The sequence below is a fragment of the Rattus norvegicus genome, chromosome 3 (assembly GCF_036323735.1).
Source record: "Rattus norvegicus strain BN/NHsdMcwi chromosome 3, GRCr8, whole genome shotgun sequence".
Lineage (NCBI taxonomy): Eukaryota > Metazoa > Chordata > Mammalia > Rodentia > Muridae > Rattus > Rattus norvegicus.
The window spans coordinates 79,826,239-79,849,279 of NC_086021.1; the positions used below are offsets into that span (position 1 = coordinate 79,826,239).

General features: G+C 36.5%; 1 protein-coding gene across 16 annotated transcripts in view; it reads right to left on the bottom strand.

Moving 5' to 3' along the window:
* Positions 1–79: 79 nt before the first annotated feature.
* Lnpk (lunapark, ER junction formation factor) overlaps positions 80–23,041 on the bottom strand; it is a 68,197-nt gene continuing 45,235 nt past the window's right edge. For 8 of the 16 annotated variants that reach the window (XM_006234379.5, XM_006234377.5, XM_006234378.5 and 5 more), the window contains 5 exons: positions 22,733–22,930; positions 17,351–17,456; positions 15,945–16,015; positions 15,061–15,231; positions 5,491–7,430 (listed from right to left, as the gene is read on the bottom strand). In XM_006234379.5, the coding sequence (XP_006234441.1) occupies positions 7,192–7,430; positions 15,061–15,231; positions 15,945–16,015; positions 17,351–17,456; positions 22,733–22,930 (785 nt within the window). In that variant the 3' untranslated portion in view covers positions 5,491–7,191. Of the gene's footprint in view, positions 12,465–13,523; positions 13,607–15,060; positions 15,232–15,944; positions 16,016–17,350; positions 17,457–22,732; positions 22,931–23,041 lie in introns of all 16 variants that reach the window. The other 8 variants (XM_006234385.5, XM_063284125.1, XM_063284126.1 and 5 more) reach the window with 3 other exon arrangements.

Below are 23,041 nucleotides of genomic sequence, written 5' to 3' on the forward strand. Positions count from 1 at the left end.
GAATTCAGATTTTCAAAAACTAAAAGGGAAATGTGCTGAAAATGTGCAGCAAGAATCCATACACAATATTCAACCAAAATAGGTCTCAAGAATATCAATTTTATTCCAGTTCATACTCAATTTCAATTACAGGACTCAAAGTATTCTACTCTGAAAAACCATACACTGTAGCTATATGAATACAGAGCTGAGAATAACTTTATTCCAAGTATATTCGATTTCTTTTGAAAGATTGTTTTTATAAAGCAAACCATTTCAACTTTTAAAAAAATGCTCCCCTTATTAGAAGGTGAGCAAAGCCTTTGGAAGTCTTGCTAATGGACAGTAAAACATGAATAGCCAGTTTCAGTTTTAGGAAACAGCTTATAATTCATAAAACACACATTGGAACATCTTAATAAAAGCACAGGAACCATTCCTTTCCTGTTTTGCTTTGAGGTAAGAACCCAAGTTTAAAATCTATATACTAGCCTATATATAGAAAAAGAAATATCCTTAAATTATCCTGCGTAAAAGTGTGTGTGTATCTGGGCCCCACTAGGTCCAGATGTCAAAAGGTAGAAATGTCTAAGTTCTAAGACAACATCAGTCAGTGTCAAATGTTAGAAACAGGGAAGTGAAAGTCAGTAAGTCAGTACAGGTGACTCTAGGGGCAGGCTGAGCACTGTAAGTTTAAAGGCCAGTGTGGTCTGCACTGCAACTCAAGACCAGCAAGAAATACATAGTGAAACTGAGTGTATATGTATGTGTGTGTGTATGTGTGTACACTCTTACATACGGATCTTTACATATCTCCTAAGAAGTAGGAAAAGGATTACCGAACTCAAATGATCTTACCGCAATTCTTAAACCCAACCCAACTAGCAGGCTCTTCTAAGCACTGGGCAATTCTCCCACCGCATCACATGGGTTTAGATCATCTTAGTTCACTCATGTCACTGAGGTTCTCCTATGTCAGGCACCAAGAGAACAAAAACAATATATCCTAGCCCTCAACTAGTGCTTTGGGCAGTTCTCCCTCTCTAGTCCCAAATCTATCATTCATAGGAATTTCAGAGAGAAACAGCACACCAACCTCTTGTGTTAGCAAAGGCAAGTCCACCACTTAGTAACAGGAATCTAACTTTCTGATTATTTACATAATGTGTCTGTGCCAAGTTCTGGTTTACTTTGGTTTGAGGTCAAGAGGGAGACAAGAACCCAGAAACATAGTCTATGTCCACTATTCCATGAAAACTGAGAAGCAGACCTATCAAGCCACCAGGTATCTCCTGTACAAATGATGTGAGATACCACACGACCATGAGAAACTCAGGGCTTTAGCCTAAGTCTTTCAGCTACCGAAGGAGCGCACACAGGTAGTAAAGAAAGCAATTTTAGTCGCCATGTTTAAAACCTATTTGCAGCTCTATAAACCAGCTTGAGGAAATGAATTCCATCTCCATGTGACCCTTGTCTCCCTGAAGTCACTGGAAGGTACCTAGATCATAAGCCTGACCTACAGGTGGGCATTATGTGCACCAAATGCCCCGCCTGCGACACCCTTCAAAGCAGATGAAGAAATATTTATTTCCATGAAAATTATTTTTTTCTCAGTTTTACTAAAGCAAGCGCCAGGGATCTGGTAAAAACCTTCAGTAGCTAAAAATTTGGCCTCTTTTCACAGAATTCTGGACTGAGGGAAGTTTTCAAGAATACTTTTTAATCTTCTCAGAGTGCTTCCAACATTTATCAGTTTTGAAGCCAAAGGAAAAAGGCAAGGATGGCCAGCGTGTGCCTGAACCCAGCTGTCACCACCCCTTGATGATGGGTGACAGCGGCAGTCAGCCATATCCAGACCTTACGCAGGTGCTGCAGACCCGAACTCAGTTCCTCCTGCTTACACACTTCTCTCAGCTCCACTGCAATAATTTTAGAGAGTATCTTATTTTCACATTGATTTCATTAGTGTGTGTGGGCACACATGTGCCACAGCAGGCACACAGAGGTCAGAGGACAGCCTGAGGAGGTCGGTCCTCCCCTTCCTCCGTGTGGACCTCGGTCATCAGACTCGGCAATGGTCCCCTTACCTGGTGGGCCATCTCTTGGGCCCTAAGAAAGTTAAAGGTAGTAGTGTTTTTTTGTTTTTTGTTTTTTGTTTTTTTTTAAGTTGAAAATGCCCTAAAAAGGTGAAAGGTAGTAGTTTACAAAAAGGTAGTAAGGAAGCTGAAACACATCAATTGCCTATGGATTGGTACAATTCAATAAGGTTTTAATTCTGCACTCGTTTTAGTTGTTCTTGTTTCAAAGACACTTTTCCATATTTATAACTGTCTGTCTAAATTCGGAATATTTTTATCTGTTGGCCAGAAATTTAATAAACTTGAAATAAGTCAAATTCTAAAAGGTCTCAATTCCTGACCATTTCTGTACTGATTATTACTTGGTACTTGAATTATTTTTGATAGTTCATTTGTGAACTGTATCTAATGTCTTCTACAATTTTTATGCCACATAGAAACTCGCTAAATTTTTTTCTGTTAACTTCCTAGAGCAGTTCCATTGCCCACAACCACTCAAAACTGCTGTCCTCTTCAGTCTACCCTTCAAGTGATACTTCTAAAAAGCTAACATGTAATATACTAATTAAGGTAGGTACTGTCAGTTGGAAACAGAAATAAAGTTGTTAAAGAAATCATAAACATCAATATTGAATCAGTGAAAAATTTGAGCTTCAATATAAATAGTCCTTCATTAAATCTGACTTGGCTCAGATGCCCACTATCCCTGACCTAAACCTGACAATCATTTAACATTCTGGAACTCAGCATATATTACCTAATGACAATCATTACATAATTAAAATCAATCTCTTCTCCTCCACCCACCTCTCTCTCTCTCTCTCTCTCTCTCTCTCTCTCTCTCTCTCACACACACACACACACACACACAGAGCTACAGACTTGATTCTACTGTGAAGGTGTGTATGTACAATGAGTACATGCTGAAAAACTCAGTTTAATAAATAAAATTTCCAACCTTGGGTTCTAAAGGATATTCCAATTCAACAGCTCTATATTGAGCTCCTTCGGTATCTACAGAAACAGGAGGTATTTCAGGAGGAAGAGCTTGAGAAATGTAGGCAACTGGAAGAAACCTACATATATGCAGCACTGAAAATAATAGCCTATGTATACTAAGTATGCGTGTGGTAGAGGGGAAGTAGCAGTGACAGTAGTTGTAATGCGAAAACTTGCTGTGAGAGACAACTGGGGAGAAACTGCACCGAACTTTGTCAGTCAATAGACATTCAGCTTTCCTCTCAAACACAGAAGACTGCAGACAGTGCAGAGGTCTGAGGTCCCAGTGCACAGAATGGACAGGAAAGCAGCATGACTGAAAACAGACAGAGGGACTGATTAAAAGGTAGCTTTCATACCCTGAGGAGACGGAGGCAGGAATTAGAAGGCAATACAGTGATGATTAACAGTAAGGCTTTGGAAGCTGGAGAAACAGTTCAGCAGCAGAGCAACGCTAAGCACGTACAAGGCTGTGGGTTCAATGCCAAAGACAAGTGATCTGCTTGCATTCAGATCTCAGGTTTTCCACATGCTGATATGGACCTCTAAGAAAGCTGCTTATTCTCCCGACATCTTGTTTCATATCCATACTTAAGATACAAAATCCCCATAGAACTGCCCCCCCCAAACAAAATTGTGTATAAACATACATACAGAAGGCGCATGTAGTTTACTGAAACAACACAGATTTATGTGAATATAATCCAAACAAAATGGACAAATAATATAAACGTAAATGTTCAGAGGAGAGCAAGGCACAGCACTTCTTGGGAATGATTCCAGCACCCAGGAATCTGAGGCCTTAAGTCACAAAGTTAAGCCCAAGCTGGGCTACATTGCAATATTCTACTGGGATATAGGGGGAGAAAGTGGGAATGAACACTTTGAAGACAGAGGGAAAGAGGGACTATATTTTAAGTTCTGGCTTGAATACTTACACTATTTGGTAAAATGACAAACAAGTTTGAGCAAGTGTTCTTTTTAAAAAAATACTGACTTCACAACATCATGGCAGTAGATGGGTAAAATACACAGCTATGAAGCCAAAGAAACACCAAGCCAGAGATCTGAATTCATACAGACAGTGGTTACTAAGGCCCTGGGCACTGATGAGAGCTCCCAGAGAATGAATGTGTAGCATAAGAACTACAACAGGTGGAAGCCAGAGAACACCAACATTTAAACATGGCAGAGGAAGTCTTCAAGGGACACTGAAAACAAGAAGCCAGAGAAGATAACGGCAGTGCACATCCAGAACCTAAAGGATGAAGGTGTCTCAGAGAAAAAGAACACTCAGCCAAGCCACTCTGCCAAGCAAGAGCATGGCTAAGTACCGAGTAGTCACATGAGATATAAGCAGGGCACTGCTAGGCTCTCCACATACAGACAGAAGAAAAGCAAATCGTGAAGACAGTTGATGGGAAAACAAAATACCCTTGCAGTAAGAATTCAGAGCAAAGATAAAGTGACCCAAAACAGGACTAAAAGGCAGAGGGTTAGCTTCAGACAGGGAGAAGAAGAGGGTATCTGTCAAACAAAAAAAGTTAAGCTGACACTTGAGGTAGAACGGGCAAAGCATAGGCACATCCCTGAGACGAGAGTCCCAGAGCCACAGGAGAAGGATGTGGGTAGGAGAGACAGAAAGGGAAGCTAAGCTCTGTCTGCAGCCCACACTGAGGACATGACGACAAGCTGAGCATTTGTGGACAGGGCAGTCCCTTCAAATAATCTTAGTAGTCGGAAATGTGGGGTCTCATTCACTTCAGCCATTGTCTACTATAACATCAGAAGAGGAGTCTGTTTTAAATACACCGACAATTGCCTCTGTTGTGCTAATTTTACTGAGCTCCTTTTAAGATTTGGATTTTTTTATTTGTAGTTATGTGTATCCGTGGGGATGAGAATGCACATTAGGCTAGTGTCTTATAAGGAGGCCAGGTAGAAGGCATCAGATCTAGACCTGGAGCTACAGGAGGGAGGGAGCCCTCCAGCTGTCATTCTTAACACTGAGCCCCCTCTCTAGCTTCCTCCCCTGTTACATTTCTTTTGGGGGATGTTTTTATATCTTCTTGGTTTCATCATTAAATTCCATTTCTCTGAGGTATTCATTTTTGAGCAGTGCATATCAGGCATTTTTAACTCCTAACAAGGTCCTCTCTCTCTCTCTCTCTCTCTCTCACACACACACACACACACACACACACACACACACACACACACCCCTAGTAAAATTTACAAACAGAAAGGTCACATGAAGCTGGAGAAGTGGCTTAGTGGCTAAGGGCCCTTCCTGCTCTTGTAGCCAAGTTTGATCTGTAATTATCATCTCAAACGACCCAGGTATCTGACCTCCAGATACCTGCAGACACACTGGAGACAGACATTTATGCAAGGGAAACATTTATACTCATAAAATGAAAATAAACACATCTCGTTTTTTAGAAGATTATATTCTAGTTTCAGTTCTCCATCTCTTTAATCTGTCATTGACACATGCATATGACATTAATGCAGAAATTTTCTGTTCAGAGCAACTGAATTGAATGTTCATAGTTTTCTTTCTTATCTACCAAAAAAAGGATCTATGGCCCTTCCATAATAATAGTAATAAATTCTACCATGAAACCTACTATCTATTAATTATCCAGCAAGAAAGCTAGGCACATCATATAAATTATTTTTAACTTCCCAGTACCTATGGAAAACATATTATTCTTTTCACTTTACAGATTAAATTAAATAAATGCAGAGAAGTTTGCCCAAGAGTGCAAAGCTGACATTCAAGTCCAGTTCCACATGCTTGAATTTATGGGCACCAAACTAAAATGCCTCAGAATAGTAACAAACAGGGTTCTTTTATATATGTCAGATGAAGTATTAAATTATAAATATAAACTTTTAAATGATAAGTATATTTAGTTTAAATAAACATTCAATAGCCAAAAGATTAGCCAGATACACTATCGTAACATGTCTCCCCTATGATGTAAATTCACATCAGCTGTTTCAATATAAGACACATAAAGGAAACTAGGACAAATTATCATATTATGTTTAAGAATAGTTACATCAAGAATCTTCCCACCTGATGATTGGTATACATATCTAGTGAGTTTCATTAAATTTAACTGCCTTGTCTTCAAAACTGTATCTATTTCTCTCAAAGTTAGAAACTACCTATGACATAATATGTTTCAAAATCAGAAAAATTTAACTTCTGATTAGAAACACTAAACCTCTTATGTCACCGATTTTGAAAGTCTAAATGAAAAGAAGAACATAATTTGTTATATATTTATCACACAGTGACTTCTCCCTACCAAGACTGTTTTTTCAGATAGCCAAGTTATCCATCAAGACACTATGTGAAGAAGTCTAGAGATTTAACAAAGAAAAGACGCTGCCAGGTCGTCTTTATTTTCCTTAACAAAACATACACACACACACATAAAAGCCATTTATATATCATCATTATATTACAAATATAAATAATACCAAGAATTCAAGTACAGTCAAGTGCAGATGTATTTCCTATTAATATGTAAACATAAACTAACTATATACATCATGTGCCTTTGGCCCAGTTGTAAAATAAAAGACATCAAAGAAATACTGCACTTGACTGTTGAGTTGCGTTCTTATTGAGAATTCGTACCAATGCATATGTAATTAAGGTTACAGCTTTCAGCATCACTTAATGTAAACACCTAAATAGATATTTCCTTCCCGCTGGCAAATATCTCCAAAGTTAAAATTTACTGGTGAAGTATTCAAAATCTTAATTATGTTTCAATCCTTAAACACTATGGAAAAAATTATTCCTAGCCAAATTTGTTCCTATGTCAAAACCGGTATTATTTACAGGTTATACGTGTAGACAACAAGTTTCTTTTTAAACTTTAGAATGCACAAAGCATCTATCAGCCATGTCTCTGCACATTAACTGATACCATGTGCTTTTACTTTCAATACCTAATGGTAGGGCTGGGATACACTGAACTTGCAGGGCAATCTCATTATGAATATTAAAAGTATATCTAGAGAGCAAATTTTTCTTGAGTACCACAAAAAAAGCAGTAACTGAGGTCAACGTGACTACAAATATCCAGTTGAAGGCACAGGGAAGTATTTACTACTTTGTCACCACAGAGTCTTCACTCAGTTCAAGATTAGAAACAGAATCAGATCTGAGAACAGGTGACTTGGCTTCATTTGTCGATGTTTCCTCGTTCTCAGTCTCTTCTTGGTTCTCTTCTGACCCCTCTGGACCAGATGTTTCTTCAATCACTTGGTTTGTCTGCTCTGTAACTGGTATTTTGTCATCTTTCTGCTCAGTACTATTATCAAGATCATCTTGTTCTTCTAAAGAGTCTGAAAAGAGAGAAAGACATAAGACTGCAGGGATATTCAAATGTTGAAACTGCTAAATGAGATAAGTCAAAGATAAACATGCAAACATACTAAAAACCTTAGAGTGGTCTAACGTACCTTTTAAATTTTCTATGATAAGTACTTACTTATACTCACTCTGTAACGGCAGCGTACCACTCAGGAATGAATGTGAACTGAATAACTGAGGGAATAAACCCATGCTTTAATACTTTCATACACGATAAGGCTCTAAGGATACATCTACAAGCACAATGTCCAAAACCCAAGGCTTCGACAGGGTGAGATGCTCTTAGTGTACTGATTTGTGAGAACTTGACACAAACTTGAGCCACCTGGGAAGAGAGAACCCAACTAGCTCCCTGAGACTGGCCTGCGTGCCTAGGGCATTTCTTGATTAATGGTTGATGTGTGAGGTCCCAGCTCACTGTGGACAGTACCGCCCTTGGGCAAGTGAACTTGGGTTGTATAAAAAAAAGCAAGTTGAGGAAGTAATGGGGAGCCAGTGAGCAGCACTCCTTTGTGGCCTCTACTTCAGTTCCTGCCTCTGACCTCTTGCCTTGAGTTCCTGACCCAACTTCCGTCAACGATGGACTGTGACCAGGGAGTCAGAGTTGTAAGAAGAAATAAACCCTTTCCTCTATGGTTTGGGTGTTTTGTCACAGCAAGAGAAAAACCTAACAAGAACAAGAGTTGAGAAAAAAATGAACATACAATCACCCAGGTTACTGAACAGAAAATCACTTTTCTTACACCTAAGCAAAACTGTAAGCAATGTATAAATGTATACTTTTGTGTGTATGCATATATGCACTAATACCTATATCTATGCATGTATGTAGTATGTATGTATATGTAGGTAGCACTCTCCCAATTCTACATGCATCTCTATTACTCAAGATGAAGGAAATCAAGATCCACATTTGCTATCTGTATGATTTTCTCCCTTTATCCCTAAGTGCTCACCATTTAAACTTAGAGATCAGAATATGCTGCATACTTTGTGTGCTAAGACAAAGAAAAGGGTTTCTCTATAAACAGAAAGTCCTTACCTGAAAATCTACTCCCTTTAAATTCTATTTTTGAATTTTAACTTAAATCACTTAATAATTTAATAATAAATTTACTAATTAAACTTTCTTTAATTCTTTAAATTTTAAAAAATGAGACAGAAGAAGTGAGTGATAAAAGCAGCTACTTTGAGTCTCCCATTTTCAAGTCAAAGATAAAACTTAGCTTTAAAGTATTTTTTCGGGGCTGGGGATTTAGCTCAGTGGTAGAGCGCTTACCTAGGAAGCGCAAGGCCCTGGGTTCGGTCCCCAGCTCCGAAAAAAAGAACCAAAAAAAAAAAAAAAAAAAGTATTTTTTCATAGTAAATCTAATATTCTTGTGAGCAAAAAAAACAATTAAAGCACATGAGCTCAGGAAGGGCAAATTTTCCTCATAATGTTCTTTATGGATTAACTGTGTGTTACTGATACAAACAAAACAAAACAAACCCTGGGGAAGGCCAGCCTGCTTAAGAAAAGATTCTAGTTAAATGCCTTGTAATATAGTCAAAATCTCACAAAGTAAACAGTTTTGCAAAGAAATTATGCATGTTATGCAATACTGTATAGAAGTATTAGAAATCCATGGTTTTAGCACAATACTTTAATAAACACAAATCTTGTTTTTGACAGAACTTGTAAAATATTTTGTAAGTATTATCTCCTTAAACAGCTATCCTAGTCTCCCCACCTACAGGAGCAGTTACGACTACTTTCTTCTTTTACAGAATAAAAGCCTGAGACTCCACAGTTAGGGGCAGCACATAATGATGTCTTACTGTATGACAATCCAAATAGCTGATCACAAAAAGCAGTGTGGAGCGCTCATAAATCATCCTGTGACACAGAGTATGGGAGCCCTGCCTTGTTATCATACGGAACTTAAATGGCACTGCTGTACTACTTGAAATCATCACAGAAAGGATGAAAAGTAGTAAGCTGCTCAGGTTTAGTTAAATAGGCAGGACAGAGAGGAAAAGAGAAGGGGCAAATAAAACTGAATATAGACAAACCATTTCTGCTATAAAAGCCAACAAGTTCTTCTGCAGGAAATTTACAAACTGCCAAACATTCGTAATACAAGCCTCACAGAACTCAGTCACAGAATTTTAAGAGTCATGGTTTTCTGGCCATGAAGCAATACTTACTTGGCAAGAACTTTGCAATTTGCTTAGTAAGCCTTCTGAAACCAACCTATTAAGTCATATAAAATGGAAAAAAAAATCCTAATAACAGGACACAACTCACAAACAACCACTAGCTAAACTGTAAGAGATTGACACAACAGCAAAGGGGTCAAGGTTCAAAGTTTATTATATTAAACTTTATTAACTTCAAAACTTTTCCAAGTAAAAGACAATTTAAAAATCCTATTTGTATAAAAAAGCTAATACAAAAAAATGGAACCATACTACTAGAAATTTCAAACATCTGTAATACATGAACAAAGAAATAATGTGTATATCAATTATTAGAAAATATGAGTTTCCAGTCAAAATTATATTTTAGAAAATATATAAAAAAGTAAAACGTGGTGAAATGATGACTAGGGCTTGAAAATAACTGATATGTCTATCTATTTATAAGGACTTTCTTCCCTTGGGTTCATCTGTAGGAAAATAATCTTGATAAGAACAACACATACATAAACACACACACACACACACACACACACACACACACACACACACACACACACACACACCCTGACACGTGATAACCGATCAGGTGCATAGTATTAACAGATCTAAAACAATTTCACATCTAAACATTAGAGCATTATAATAAGACCATGTGTTAACCATCTACTATCTCAAAATATTTATTTCTATGGGACTAGTTTGATTAGTCTAACAAAAAAAAAATTGGGGGAATTTGTTGTTGTTTGTTTGTTTTAAATATCACTACAATTTAAAATAGTTTAGAAATATAAAAAAAAAGTTTAAAAGATGTTAGTATTTGACCATAAGATACCAAAAGACTAAGACTCAAAATAGTAACCTGAATGACCTAATTATATATGCAAGAAAAAATAATTCAAATCAGGTTTAGCTTCAAAACAAACAAACAACAGCATACCATAACGTAATAAAACAAAAACAATACATCGCTCTGTTTCATTCCCCACTCCTATCCACTACCCTCCACTCCAGTATTACTGAGAGCAGCATTTTTCCACCTAATAAGAACAATTGGTAATTAACTGTTCAGGCTAAGCCTTAGACAATTTAACTCAAAACTTGTTTCATCTCTAAACATACACATGCAAAAACATATAAGATCCTTATCTTAGCTCTAGATTTTTCTCCTCGCTCTTAAGAGAATTACAATTTTAGTCTTTAAGTTCACAGGTAGCAAAGATGGCATTTTTCACAAGATTTGTCAATATTTTTAAGGAACAAAGGCATAAATTCCACCTCAATTCATAACAATGACTCAGTTAATAATTCCGCTAAATGATAACCAGTTTTTAAATCTGCGTGTGTGTGTGTGTGTGCATGTGTGTGTGTGTGTATACTAAAATTCAAAACACAGAGTACTATTTAGCTATTTATCATTGGTTAACAATTCAATTAAACATATAGCTTTATTACATGTCAATGAAATGATTCCCAGTGATATTCTGTTATATTATAGAATCAGTGTCTAGCCCAGTCGTCATCAGAGAAGCTTCGTCCAGTATCTGATGGGAACAGATACAGAGACCACAGCCAGACATTAGGCAGGGCTTGGGGGAACTCTACAGAAAATGGTGAGGAAGGATTGTAAGAGCCAGAGGGGTCAAGGATTCGAGGAGAACGTGGCCCACGAATCAACTCAGTGGGGCTCACAGAGCTCGCGCAGACCGAAGCGTTCACGAGTCTCTGTGCAAGGCCCTCTGCCCACACGATGCAGTTGTTTAGCTCGAGGGTCTTGTGGGACTCCTAACAGTGAGAGTGAGGGTGTCTCTGACTTTTTTCCCTGTTCATGAGACCTTTCTCTTCCTGCTGAGTTCCCTCAGCCAGCCTTGATATGAGGGTATATGCCTAGTCTTACTACAACTTGCTATGCTGTGTTCAATCAATATCACTGGAAGGTCTGCTATTTTCTAAAGGGAATCAGAGGAGGAGCAGTGGGTCTGGGGAAAAGGGAGGTGCTGAGAGACTGGGAGGCTGTGATCGTGATGTATTATATGAGAGAAGAATAAATTTTAAAAAGTTTCATTGCAAAGCAATAAATGACCTAAAACTAAACCATTATTCGAAAATGTTTAAAAAATGAGTCAAAAGATAAAATTATATCTATCTAAAACAAACTACAACAATATACTATTCAGAGAATTCAACATAAATAAAGATTGAAGCTTTGATGAGAAGCCTGATACATACACAGGAGCCAATGACATTTTCATTATCAAATAGTATAGTTTCCTAGAGCATAAGAGAAATAATGAAAACAGAATTCTTATTCATCCAAAATAACCTAATAGTAACAGTACTCTGCATATAAGAAAAAGTAGATATCAGATTTCCAGAAAAATTTTATATTATATAAAGTTTATTTAACAATTTTTGCCAGTATTGAATAGAAGCCATGAATTTTCATATTATCCTGTGAATGCAAGCTATTTTTAACTAAAGCAATTACATGAGCTCTAAACAAACACAATTAACTGAGAAATGGAAACAATTTTCAAACATGGTAGCAAATGACAAATCACTAAACTTATGACTTAAGAATGCAGACCTCATCGCTCTGATTACCTCTATGAATAGAATGCTATTCGTTTGAATAGCACAGTACTTTGGAAAGCATTTTATTTATCATCATTATTAACAGTGCTGGGGTGATGCGTGCCTGTAAAAGCCAGAGGCCAACACTGGGGAGCAAGTTCCTCCTTCCCGCCTTTCTGTGGACTCAAGGGATTCAAACTCAGGTCATCAAACTTCCGTGGCAAGTCCTGTTACTGAGTCACGGAGTCATCTTGCTAAGCCCAGTTTTGAGTGGGGAAAAAACCAATCAACCACTTTAATATCAGTTAACAGGGTTAATTTTTACGCATTTATATATTATGTATTATTCACTATCACTCAATCATAAAAGGAAATAAAGATTTTAAAAGCAGGTCCTTTTGGCATGCCATACCTAGTACAGATTTAGAAATAAAGCAATTAATGCCCCTCGTTTCTTGTGTTTTTGTTACATTATCAAAGTATCTGTATGTACAATTCTAGAATAAAAAAAAAATTCAAGGATTAACAGTAATTTCTTCTAAGTCGCTGATGAAAACTTGTCAAGATTCCGTATGCTTTTCTAAAACGTGATTCCGAAATTTTAAAAACCTTATCCTATATGCAAATTCTTCTACTATCAGAATCCAGACCAAACTTCAGTGCACAAACATGTAGGACAGAGTGGGAGGAGGAAGCCTCAGCACTAGCTCACCTATAAATGCTTGCTGACATCTGTTGAAATAAAAACTTCAGAAGGAAGCTACCTTTGCAGAGTGCCTGTAAATCCAATGACATCATCTGTACAGTTTCTGCTATTAAGAAGCTATTTCAATATGTTTAAAGATACAAAACGAAAACAAAATTTTCTGACCAGTTCTCAATTTTCTACAATGCTGATGAATTTAGAAATCAGAATTTTAATCTCCCAGCTACATTGGCTATTCGCACAAAATAATGACTGAAAACACAGTCTTAATAGCTCAATTTAACTAACTACATGGTGCACCACCAGTGTTTAAAATAAATGCAGCTTCCTTTGTCCACCAGAAATACTTGGCGTTGTTTACAATAGGATCCAGCTTTAGACTGATATTGTGTCGTAGTGTAACAATAGGAGTCTTGGAAGAAAGTTTCTGTCTTCTGAAGAACCAAACAGAAAAAAGATGGCTAGCCACTCTGATGAATCCAAAAGAAGTGTGAAAAAATTACTACTTTAAAAACATCCTTAATGAAACAGAATTTCTGCTTCGGCTTTTAGTATTACGGAGTCATCAGACCCTGCTTCAAGTTTGGTCTTCACCTATTAACATTACCTTACTGGGGTTCACTTTGAGCCAGTTAGACTTCATTCCGGAGATTTCAGATAGAAAATGAGACATCTGAGGTATTGTTCCTCCTAGATTAGATGAGAAGGAAAGGTATAGCTGTATGTTGTTTGCTAACTATCCATCTTGACCTTAGTAGAAGAAATAAAAAATAGGACGCATTATCAAGATTTATATTTTGTTGGCTTTTTTTCCTCTTTGAAAAAAAAAAAATCAAACCAAAAATACTATTGGTTTTCAAGCATTAACTTTGGCTTTCATAAGCAAGGTTACTCGTGGAACAGACTTCAGTTTTTCCTCTAGGCATCTTCAGTATAAAATCCTTTATTCTCAGTTCCAAGAGGCCGCAATGCCAAGGCAGATGGTTTGCATGTGTCAGCATGCAGCTCAGAGCATGACTTAAGCAAAAAAGAAAAAGGTTGACACTGTGCTTGGAGTTGATGCTGCAGACTTCCAGATGAAGACGCATTCACTCAGCGGTGGAAGTGCACAGGCTCAGTCACAGCTGTCTGTGCTCGCGTTCACACTGATACTTGTTAGTAAGCCAAAAGCCAAGCCCCAATTCCACACCTACTTTGGGGTCATTCTTCAAAGTTAAAAGAAAAACTTGAATCTCATACTAACCTTGTGATACCTAAAATATTCATTGTTTCACATAATCCAGCTAAAGCAATTTAAATTCTTTTATGAAAATAAATCAAACATATGTAAATGATAAACATATGTAAATGCTATTAAATTTGTGAATTTCCAGTATGTTTTTATATAATAGGCACAGCACCAAAATATTATAGTCTATTTCATAATTTTAGCCATCTTCATAATTTAGAACTGAGTAACAAAAAAATTGAGTGATACTAGTAATAAGATACAGTTAGCAGTTTTCTACTTCACCTTGTCCATTTTTTCATGAAACTTCTTTAAGAATTTTTAAGATAGAGTTGCAAAATGAATTCTAAAATACAAGTTCTGATCATCTTATGTCTGTACCACAAAGTGACTCCTTTATCACAGGCAACGTTAAAGCTCATGGGCCTCTAATAATAAACTGTCCAAATGAAACCCAGTATCACTAACCCAGTTGTCCACAACATGCAAAGATGACTTTCCAACTCCTAACTTTGCTGATTTCTGGCCACTTCTCCCAGTTTGAGTGGTAGACACACATGTACGCTACACACACATATTCTAAATATCTTGTCCTTACAGCAGCTGTTTCAAAATGCTTGAGTTAGGTACATCCAAACGACCCCAGAAAAGCATCACTGGCCACTCTCTCACGCTTCACAAGGGCTCATTCCAATGGCGATGCTTAACCAACTGGTCTAAGCACAGCTGATCCAAACGGGGTCTGCATTTGGAAATTGACACATCATAGCAATCACAAAGGAAGCCATCAGAGCATCAGCGGACATGTGCATGCTTAAGACTCTCATAAATTAATCCACTGTCATCTTTAATAAATACTGTGCTTATATCATAAGGCTACACACATTACCAAAACAAACAGCTAACATATTTATACCTTCAGTGAGCTGGTTTTCTGGTGAGGGCACACTTTCTAGTAACATGGGACCAGTTGAACTTGAGCCTTCTACTGCCTGCCTCTTCTCAAAACTAAACTCTGGAAGCCGTGGGGCTTGAGGTCTCGTTTTTCTTGCAGGATTCAAGAAAAAACAGTAGGCACATCGAAAAGCTGCACAGAAAATTTTTTAAAAGAAAAGAAAAATCAATCGACCAAATTACAAAAATTTATCAGACAACTCACAAGATTACGTTTATAAATAGCCAGACTCAAGTAATAAATTTATAACATGAATTTTTTACCTTATTATATAATAGGTGTTCAAATCAACATTAATTTTAAAGTATATTGCATAATGACTATGAGAATGTAAGTATTAATTTTAAAGTAGAAAAGGTATAAAAAGTTAAATAGCGGTATAATAACAAAATTATATAAATAATAATTATTTAAGTACTTGAACTTGTATTTCTAGTCAATAAAATAATTATATATTTTGAAATCCAAAATTGTGTCCAAGATATCATGTGTCAAATTTCTGAAGCATAATTTATCATGTGAGCATTTACTAACAACTGCATGTGAAAATAATTGATGACCTTAACTGTCTTAACTAACCTTAACGCTTAGATCCCACCCCCAATAATTAATTCAGACTCCCTGGAGATAGAAGAACATCTGAGAATAGCTGGCCTAGAGGATGTACAGTACAAGAGAGAGCCTGCGCTGTTCTCTGCTTTGTTTTTAGTATTAAATAAGAAGTCAGTGTAGTTGGTCCATATGTATAGGCAGCACCTAAAATAAAGTGGCATTACATGGGCTTGTTCAAGAATGATAGAGTTCAGAGCAAAATGTTTACACCTAACTATCCACAAAATCCTTACCAATATATTCAAATTCTTCCTTCAAAGCCATACCATTGTGAGAAAAACACTGCTGACATATGAGGGCGTACCTGTATCACAAGGGAAAATAACACTCCAGTTACAAATACAGATAAAAGCTTATAGGAGAGGCCGCTCAGCTGAGCCTTAATAGATGAATGTTACCAAATCATTAGCAATCAGTGTGGAAGGCAGTTTAAGAGTTGGGAGAATAGCTCGGTGATAGGGTGCTTGCTTAGCATGTGCAAAATTCTGAGTTCTTTCACCAGCACCTAATTAATTAAATACTTAAAAAATAAACACAGAGCATAAAGCATTTAAAAGTATACACACACATATGTATTATGTATGCATGTATACATATAGACATCTGTATATACATCCAATTATACATGATATTAAAAATAAACTACGGAATAGCTGAATATGCCCTAAGTTCACAAAAACAAGTTTAGTAGCCGAGGGCTTGAGTGATGGATGGCTCAGCAGTTAAGACCGCAGCACATGCTGCTCTTCAGAGGACTTGAGTGTGATTACAGCACCCACACCAAGCACCTCACAGCCACCTGTAACTACAGCTCCACTGGACTCATGCCTCTGGCTTCTATACGCACCTATATTCATATACATACAATATAAAATATTTTTTTAAAAATTTTTTTCAAGTTCAACAACAGTTTTTTCAATGTTTTATTCCTGGGGATAATGGCTTCCAAATTTGTGATTAGATAAGACTGGAACTGATGGGGCCTTCTTAGAGATTTATAACAAATGTTATAAAAAATTAAAAATGGGGAAAAAAACAAGCCCTAAAGAATCTTGAAAAAAATACATTTAATTCTACATAATCGGGGCCAACAGTTAAATTTTTATATGCTGTGGTTCCTGTGTGTTTCTCGCTTATCAGTAACACTTACATACTGCTCTCACTTTCTGTTCTCTAATCATTATAGAATCATTCATTCTGTTTTCAATAATACACAGCTTATAGAAACATTAAACTATAGTCCCTTTATGAAACTGATACCAGCTAGTAAAGCTGTCGAATGTGTCCTCATGGATTTTTTTGAAAGTCTGCATAATGGCGAATGCCCTGCACATTCATAACTATTGTCCTGGAGTTAGTAAGGACCAAGTAATATAATAACCTGAGAAACATTTGAAAAAAGTAAAAGCTAAATGGTGCAAATTGTTTTCACTACTAGTGCAAGGGTTTCCATCACTACTAACAACAGTGATTCGTATTCATATAAAAACCCACTGCGTATAAATAGTTTGAACAAAATAATTCAATTCTCTAATATAATAGCATAACTAAAAGTACAAACACAAGCCAAACATCACATGCACACATGCAGTGACCAATGTTTTTCATGTTTCTTAACTACCAGCGTAGCAAACATTACCTGTTCTGTGGGCCATCACCAACTAAATATTCAACAATTCTATCCAGAGCACCTCGTTCTCGGGGGAGAACGGGTCTTGCTAAAGGTGGGCCTGGAGGATGAAGGCCTAGCAAATAAATAAAAACACATGAAATTTGTATGTATAAGATATATAAGATTTAATTCAACTTCCAAAAGCAGTCTAAGTATGTTAGAGCATTTAAAAGATTTTAACAAAGCAACGAAATACTCTTATAAATCTCTGTACAGCATTAAGTATTCATTAACACTACCATACCATAAAAATCTACTACATATGTACTACATTGAAACTATCCACATAATTCATTAGGCTATGAGACCATGTTGGGCTCTAACTAAATTAACTAACTAACTAGATTTTAAAATAGCCTGCTCCTGAAAGCCTAGGACACTGATTTGAAGACTTCCACTTTGGACTCAGGTAACAGACCAGGTTTGTCTTCTTAGACTGAGAGAGAAATATATGAAGAATTTAACAACACGCGTGTCAAGCAGTACAGGTTACATCTCACTGACAAACTAAAAGCCAAGACAAGTCCTTGAAGCTGCCCCAGTCTTTTCTTTTGTTGGTTTGTATTGTTTTTGCTGGGTGTTTTCTCCATTAATTTTACATTGATTTCTTTTACATCCCAATCACTGCCCACCCCCCCAGCCTTTTCTTACAATTTGTAAGCAGAGGAACTAGAGCTGTCTCCAAGAGTTGAGAAGACAGCGCTGGAATTCTGGGGAAATCAATGCAGCTGACAGTCATGACAGTGCCAAAGAAGAGGGTTAACATGAAGGGGAAAAACACCTCCAGAGGGATTATGAAAACACTGAGCAGATCACAGATCAGCCCAAGCACCCAAGGAAACTATCTGAGAATAGAAAATTTTCCATCAAAAAATTAAAGGAAACTATTCACAGAATGATTGTCTATTTCCAAGAGTTAAAGAAGAAAAGCTTGAAGAAGAAGAAGAGGAGGGAGGAGGAAGAAGAGGAAGAAGAGGAGGAGGAGGAAGAGGGGAAGAGAAAGAGGAAGAGGAGGGAAGAAAAGGAAGGAGGGAGGAAGAAGAGGGGAAAGAAGCATACCTGTTAAATTTGCAATGTCTGGCATTCAAAAGATACTAGCCATGTAAACAAACAAAAATACAAAATATAATAAAAAATAGAAATTGTTTCAGATATGACTGAATTGGCAGGCAAAAGTACTAAAATACTTATTATATTTATATTCACGCTTGAGACTCTAGTGGAAAGGCTAGGTATATTAAGTAAAGACAGAAAAGAACTAAAATACCAAAACTAAACTTCAAACATGAAGCCTACAATATATAGTTAAAAAAACCAACTGATGGGATAAACAAGCATTTAGACCTTGAAGACACAGCAATAGAAAACATACAAAATAAAACAGAAAAAGACTGAAAACTAAGGGGCAGAGATCAGTAAATTGTAGAACAATATCAAATAGTCAAGTAAACAGTTCTCTGAAGAAAAATAATACATAACTAAGAAATACATATTTTTCCAAATTTGAAAGTTTTAAAACTACATATCAAAGAATCTTAACAAATCCCAAAGACATAGAATTTTGCACCCCACCCTCCCAAAATGAGCAAGCTGCTTAGAAGTAGGCCAAAGGGTACATTACAGAGGAGAGGAAATAAGAGTGGCAGCAGACTGTCATCAGGCACAAGCCCAAGGGAAACTTATCTTTAATATTTTGAAAATGAAACCTCTCAGACTAGAATATATATCCAGCATAAATATCTTTTTAAAATGAAGGCAATGCAAAATGAGGTCTTTTTCCAGATGTTCAAAACTCAAGAATTTATCATTGGTCAAACTACATTACGAAAAAGTCCTTGAGGCCAAAGAAAGTGACAACAGATTAAAAATATAATGATGTGGGCTGCACTGGAGCTTGGTGTCTGTTAGCTCTCCTATTAGCATGGGTGGTTCCTGCAGAGGCACTGGATTTGTTTACAAGGTCCCACACAAAGGCTCACAAGCATCTGTACCTCCAGGCTCTCTAATGCCTTCCTTCTGTCCTCCATGGGAGCTAGGGTCACAAACATAGGCAGAGCTTGGGGGTGAACACCTTTGATCCCAGCACTTGGGAGGCAGAAGCATGTTTAACTCTGGAACTCAGAGCGAGTTCCAAGCCAGTCAAATTTACATAGTGAGACTGTATAACTGATTAAAGAAAAAATAATAGGGATATTTATTATATGTGTAGAAATTAAACGTAAAAATTAAGCAAAAGGGAAATAAAAAGTAGCAGACTAACTGTAAAAAGTGAAAAATATAAAAGTAATATCCCCAATAATATCTGAACATCCAGTAAACTTTTTTAAAAATATTAAATAAATAGCACAAAGGTCAGGAGAGGAAAAACGTTAAGTATATACTGTCAGACCTTTAAAACTGTATGCTAGACGGCCTGCATCACTTGAACAACTGTGGCTGCAGGGCTTACTAAGTAAGCCTCAGTACAACCACTGAAATCACATGCCGAGACAGTGTTAGCAACAATGCGGCAGTAAGAAAAGGTTAAATGTAATCATAAAAACAGTCAATTCAAAGGAAAAGAGAAAATGAGGGACAGGGAAGCACACGCATAGGACAAATGAGTTTACTTCATATGGAACATTTAAACTCACACTCACACACAATCAGGGCATCAGCTCATGTGTTGCAGACAGTCCCATGATGAAACAGTCTGTCTGAATAAAAAGCACTGTTCACTGCATTATATGCTCTCTGTGACTTTTCAAATAAAAACAGGGAAAATAAATAAACTTAAGTAAAAAATTATAGAAAATATATAAATATGCTAACACTAAGTATAGGAAACCATGGATGACTATAAACTTCACAATGACAAAGGCATCAACTTATCAAAAACAAGGGCCCAGCAAGACAGCTCGGGGGACAGAGGTGCTTACCAGCAAACCTGCTGACCGGAACTCAACCTCTGGAACCCACATGGTAGAGAGAACCTATTACCCCAAGTTGTCCTTGAGCCTCCATACACATGCACACACCCATGCATGCCCACACATAAATGAATAATGTGACACTTTTCACTGAAGGACAACATATCAAACACGTAGGTGCATCCTAACAAAGCTTTACACACATAAAACAAAACTAACAAAACTTTAAGAAAACGACAAATATAAAATTATAGTTGATGGTTTTAACAATTTTTTATCAGTAATTCGATTAAATTAAATCTGTAAAAATTAGGAAAAAAGAGAAGACTTGAACACTACTACTACCCGCCTTACCTAGCGGACTTGTATACCTGCTCTGCCCAGCAGGAATAAATACATGTTTATTCGAGCAGACAGAAAGCAGTTACAAAGACATGACATAATGGGTCATAAAACAGGTCTCAATACATTTAATCAGTTCCAAACAGCACAGTACATTTTCTGACTACAGAAGAATTAGAATCAGCAACAGAAAACAGCTTAGAACTCAACAAAACATTTAGGACTAAGTTATATCTAAATAACTCAGTACGCAAAGCAAATCAAAACAGAAATTAGAAAATACTTAGCTAAATAAAAAGTAAATGCATAAAATATATTTTTAAAAATCTATGTACAGCTAACAGAGCACTGAAGCAAACGTTCTATCACTGACCTACATTCCCAGTTAAGACTTCAAGGCATTTACATAACCCTAACTTGCTGGAGTATTTTACTGTTTTACATATTTAAAGTGAACATGTCCACAAAGCAATGTGGGCACATAAAAGACTTTATTACAATATCTTAAGCTTTCTGCAGCCTGGTAATAACTTGGTTAAATAACATGGTAACTTTAAAAATAGTGTATCTTAATACTCATGCTGCATGAGCAACAGTAAACAAACATCAAAAGCAATTATTATAGGGATACTGAGCATTTTTACAGTTTGGCAAACCATCAAGTACCTGCTGGTTATTAATTTTCAAGCATATGGGAGCACTGTGATAATATAAATTAAATTGATTCTCTTGCAAATGGGTTAAGAAAATGAATTATTAACTTTCTCTATGATAAATTATTTAACCCCTTCACATCTTTTGGCAATGTGCAATACAAATAGTTCTTCCACAGAAGCCAATTACAAGCTTAGGCAAAGCAAGCTTTGTTTATACACACATGAAGTTTAAGCTACAGGTGCTTGTACAGCACTATGCTACAATGTGCAGTCCTTACAACTATGTGTGGTTAAGTTGATTGGGAGTTAAAGACTCTTACCAAAGTTCTTACATTAAACAACCAAAACTTGAATTTATAAGTTATGGGTATCTCAAATTAATTTTCAATCCACTTAACTTTCTCAATTTCACACAATATATGACTATTTTTATCATTATACCTAAAAATGAGGCATTATTAAAATCATCTTAAATGCTGTAAAATTTTTATGCATTTCATTTGTAGTCAGTTTTTTAATTTGTAAATCAATAGTTTCCTACTCTTCTATAATCTCAGTTGAGTTTATAAAGGAACATAAGCAAGAATCTACCATAAGTAACATTGTTTTTTTATATTTATATAAATCCTTTAATTACCTACCTGATTTTAGTAGTATCTAGTCTCAAATCATTATAAACTCTAGTTATATAGTAGTAATTAGTCATGAAATATTATAGTACCTGAATTAGAATTAAATACCACAAATATAGCTTATTCTTAGTTAATAACCTGACATTAAATCTGAAATGCACATGAAATAATGACACTGCTAAAGCAGAGAGTGAATTTCCACGACCCCTAATCACACAATAATAAAAACAAAGTATGCTATACCCCTGAATAAAATCTACAGGTCTATACACACCTAACAGAACTTAAAGGAACCCTGTCAGAGAATGCCTCAGTTCCATGACTTAGAAGGAAAAGAACCTACTAGCTCCTATTTACAAAAGTAACATCAGGCAACACAGTGCTTGGATATTTTTCCTGAAATATGGTAATTATCATGTTTTACTGTCTGTATGAGAAATTAGCAAGGAATATAAGTACTTTCTAAAGTGTTCCCCTCTATCCCTACCGTATATAAATCTGGAGCCATTCTAAGAATTGAATATAAAAAGATAATGCTACACTGTAGACTACAGAATGCTACAAAGTTTTATTGCCATTTAAACAAAGAAGCCATAACAGTTAAATGAGCTCAAGAAATAGGTTTTGGTATCACAAGGTGCCAGCTGTAAAGAGTTATAGCTAATTGAATATGGAACTCCTGCTTAATCAGATAACTGCTCTGCTATTTCCAAATGAAATGCCATTTCCATACGGTCTGAAAATGGCCCACTTTATTGGTAACCAGAGAAAACAATATAAACTGTAAATAACATTAAGTGCTCTGTTTACCCATTCCAGGAACTGAAGTAGCAGGGGATCCAAGGCGCCTGGGTAAGGCTGGAGCAACAGTCCTTTCTGGCGGTCCCCCAGGAGCTGAAGCGTCCTTTGATGGCCCAGGAGATACTGGAACTTGTGGAGGAGGACCCTGATTAGAGTTTGCTGGTGCTGGGGAAAGGTTTCTTTGAGCTGCAGTTCGCTGACGAATCTCTGAGAATAATAAACATATTTTAGACTTAATGTCCAATGTACCCTATTAGCCACAACCATAAATGATTTTGGCTAAAATTTTGTGGCACTAAGAGACACTACATTTGGCCA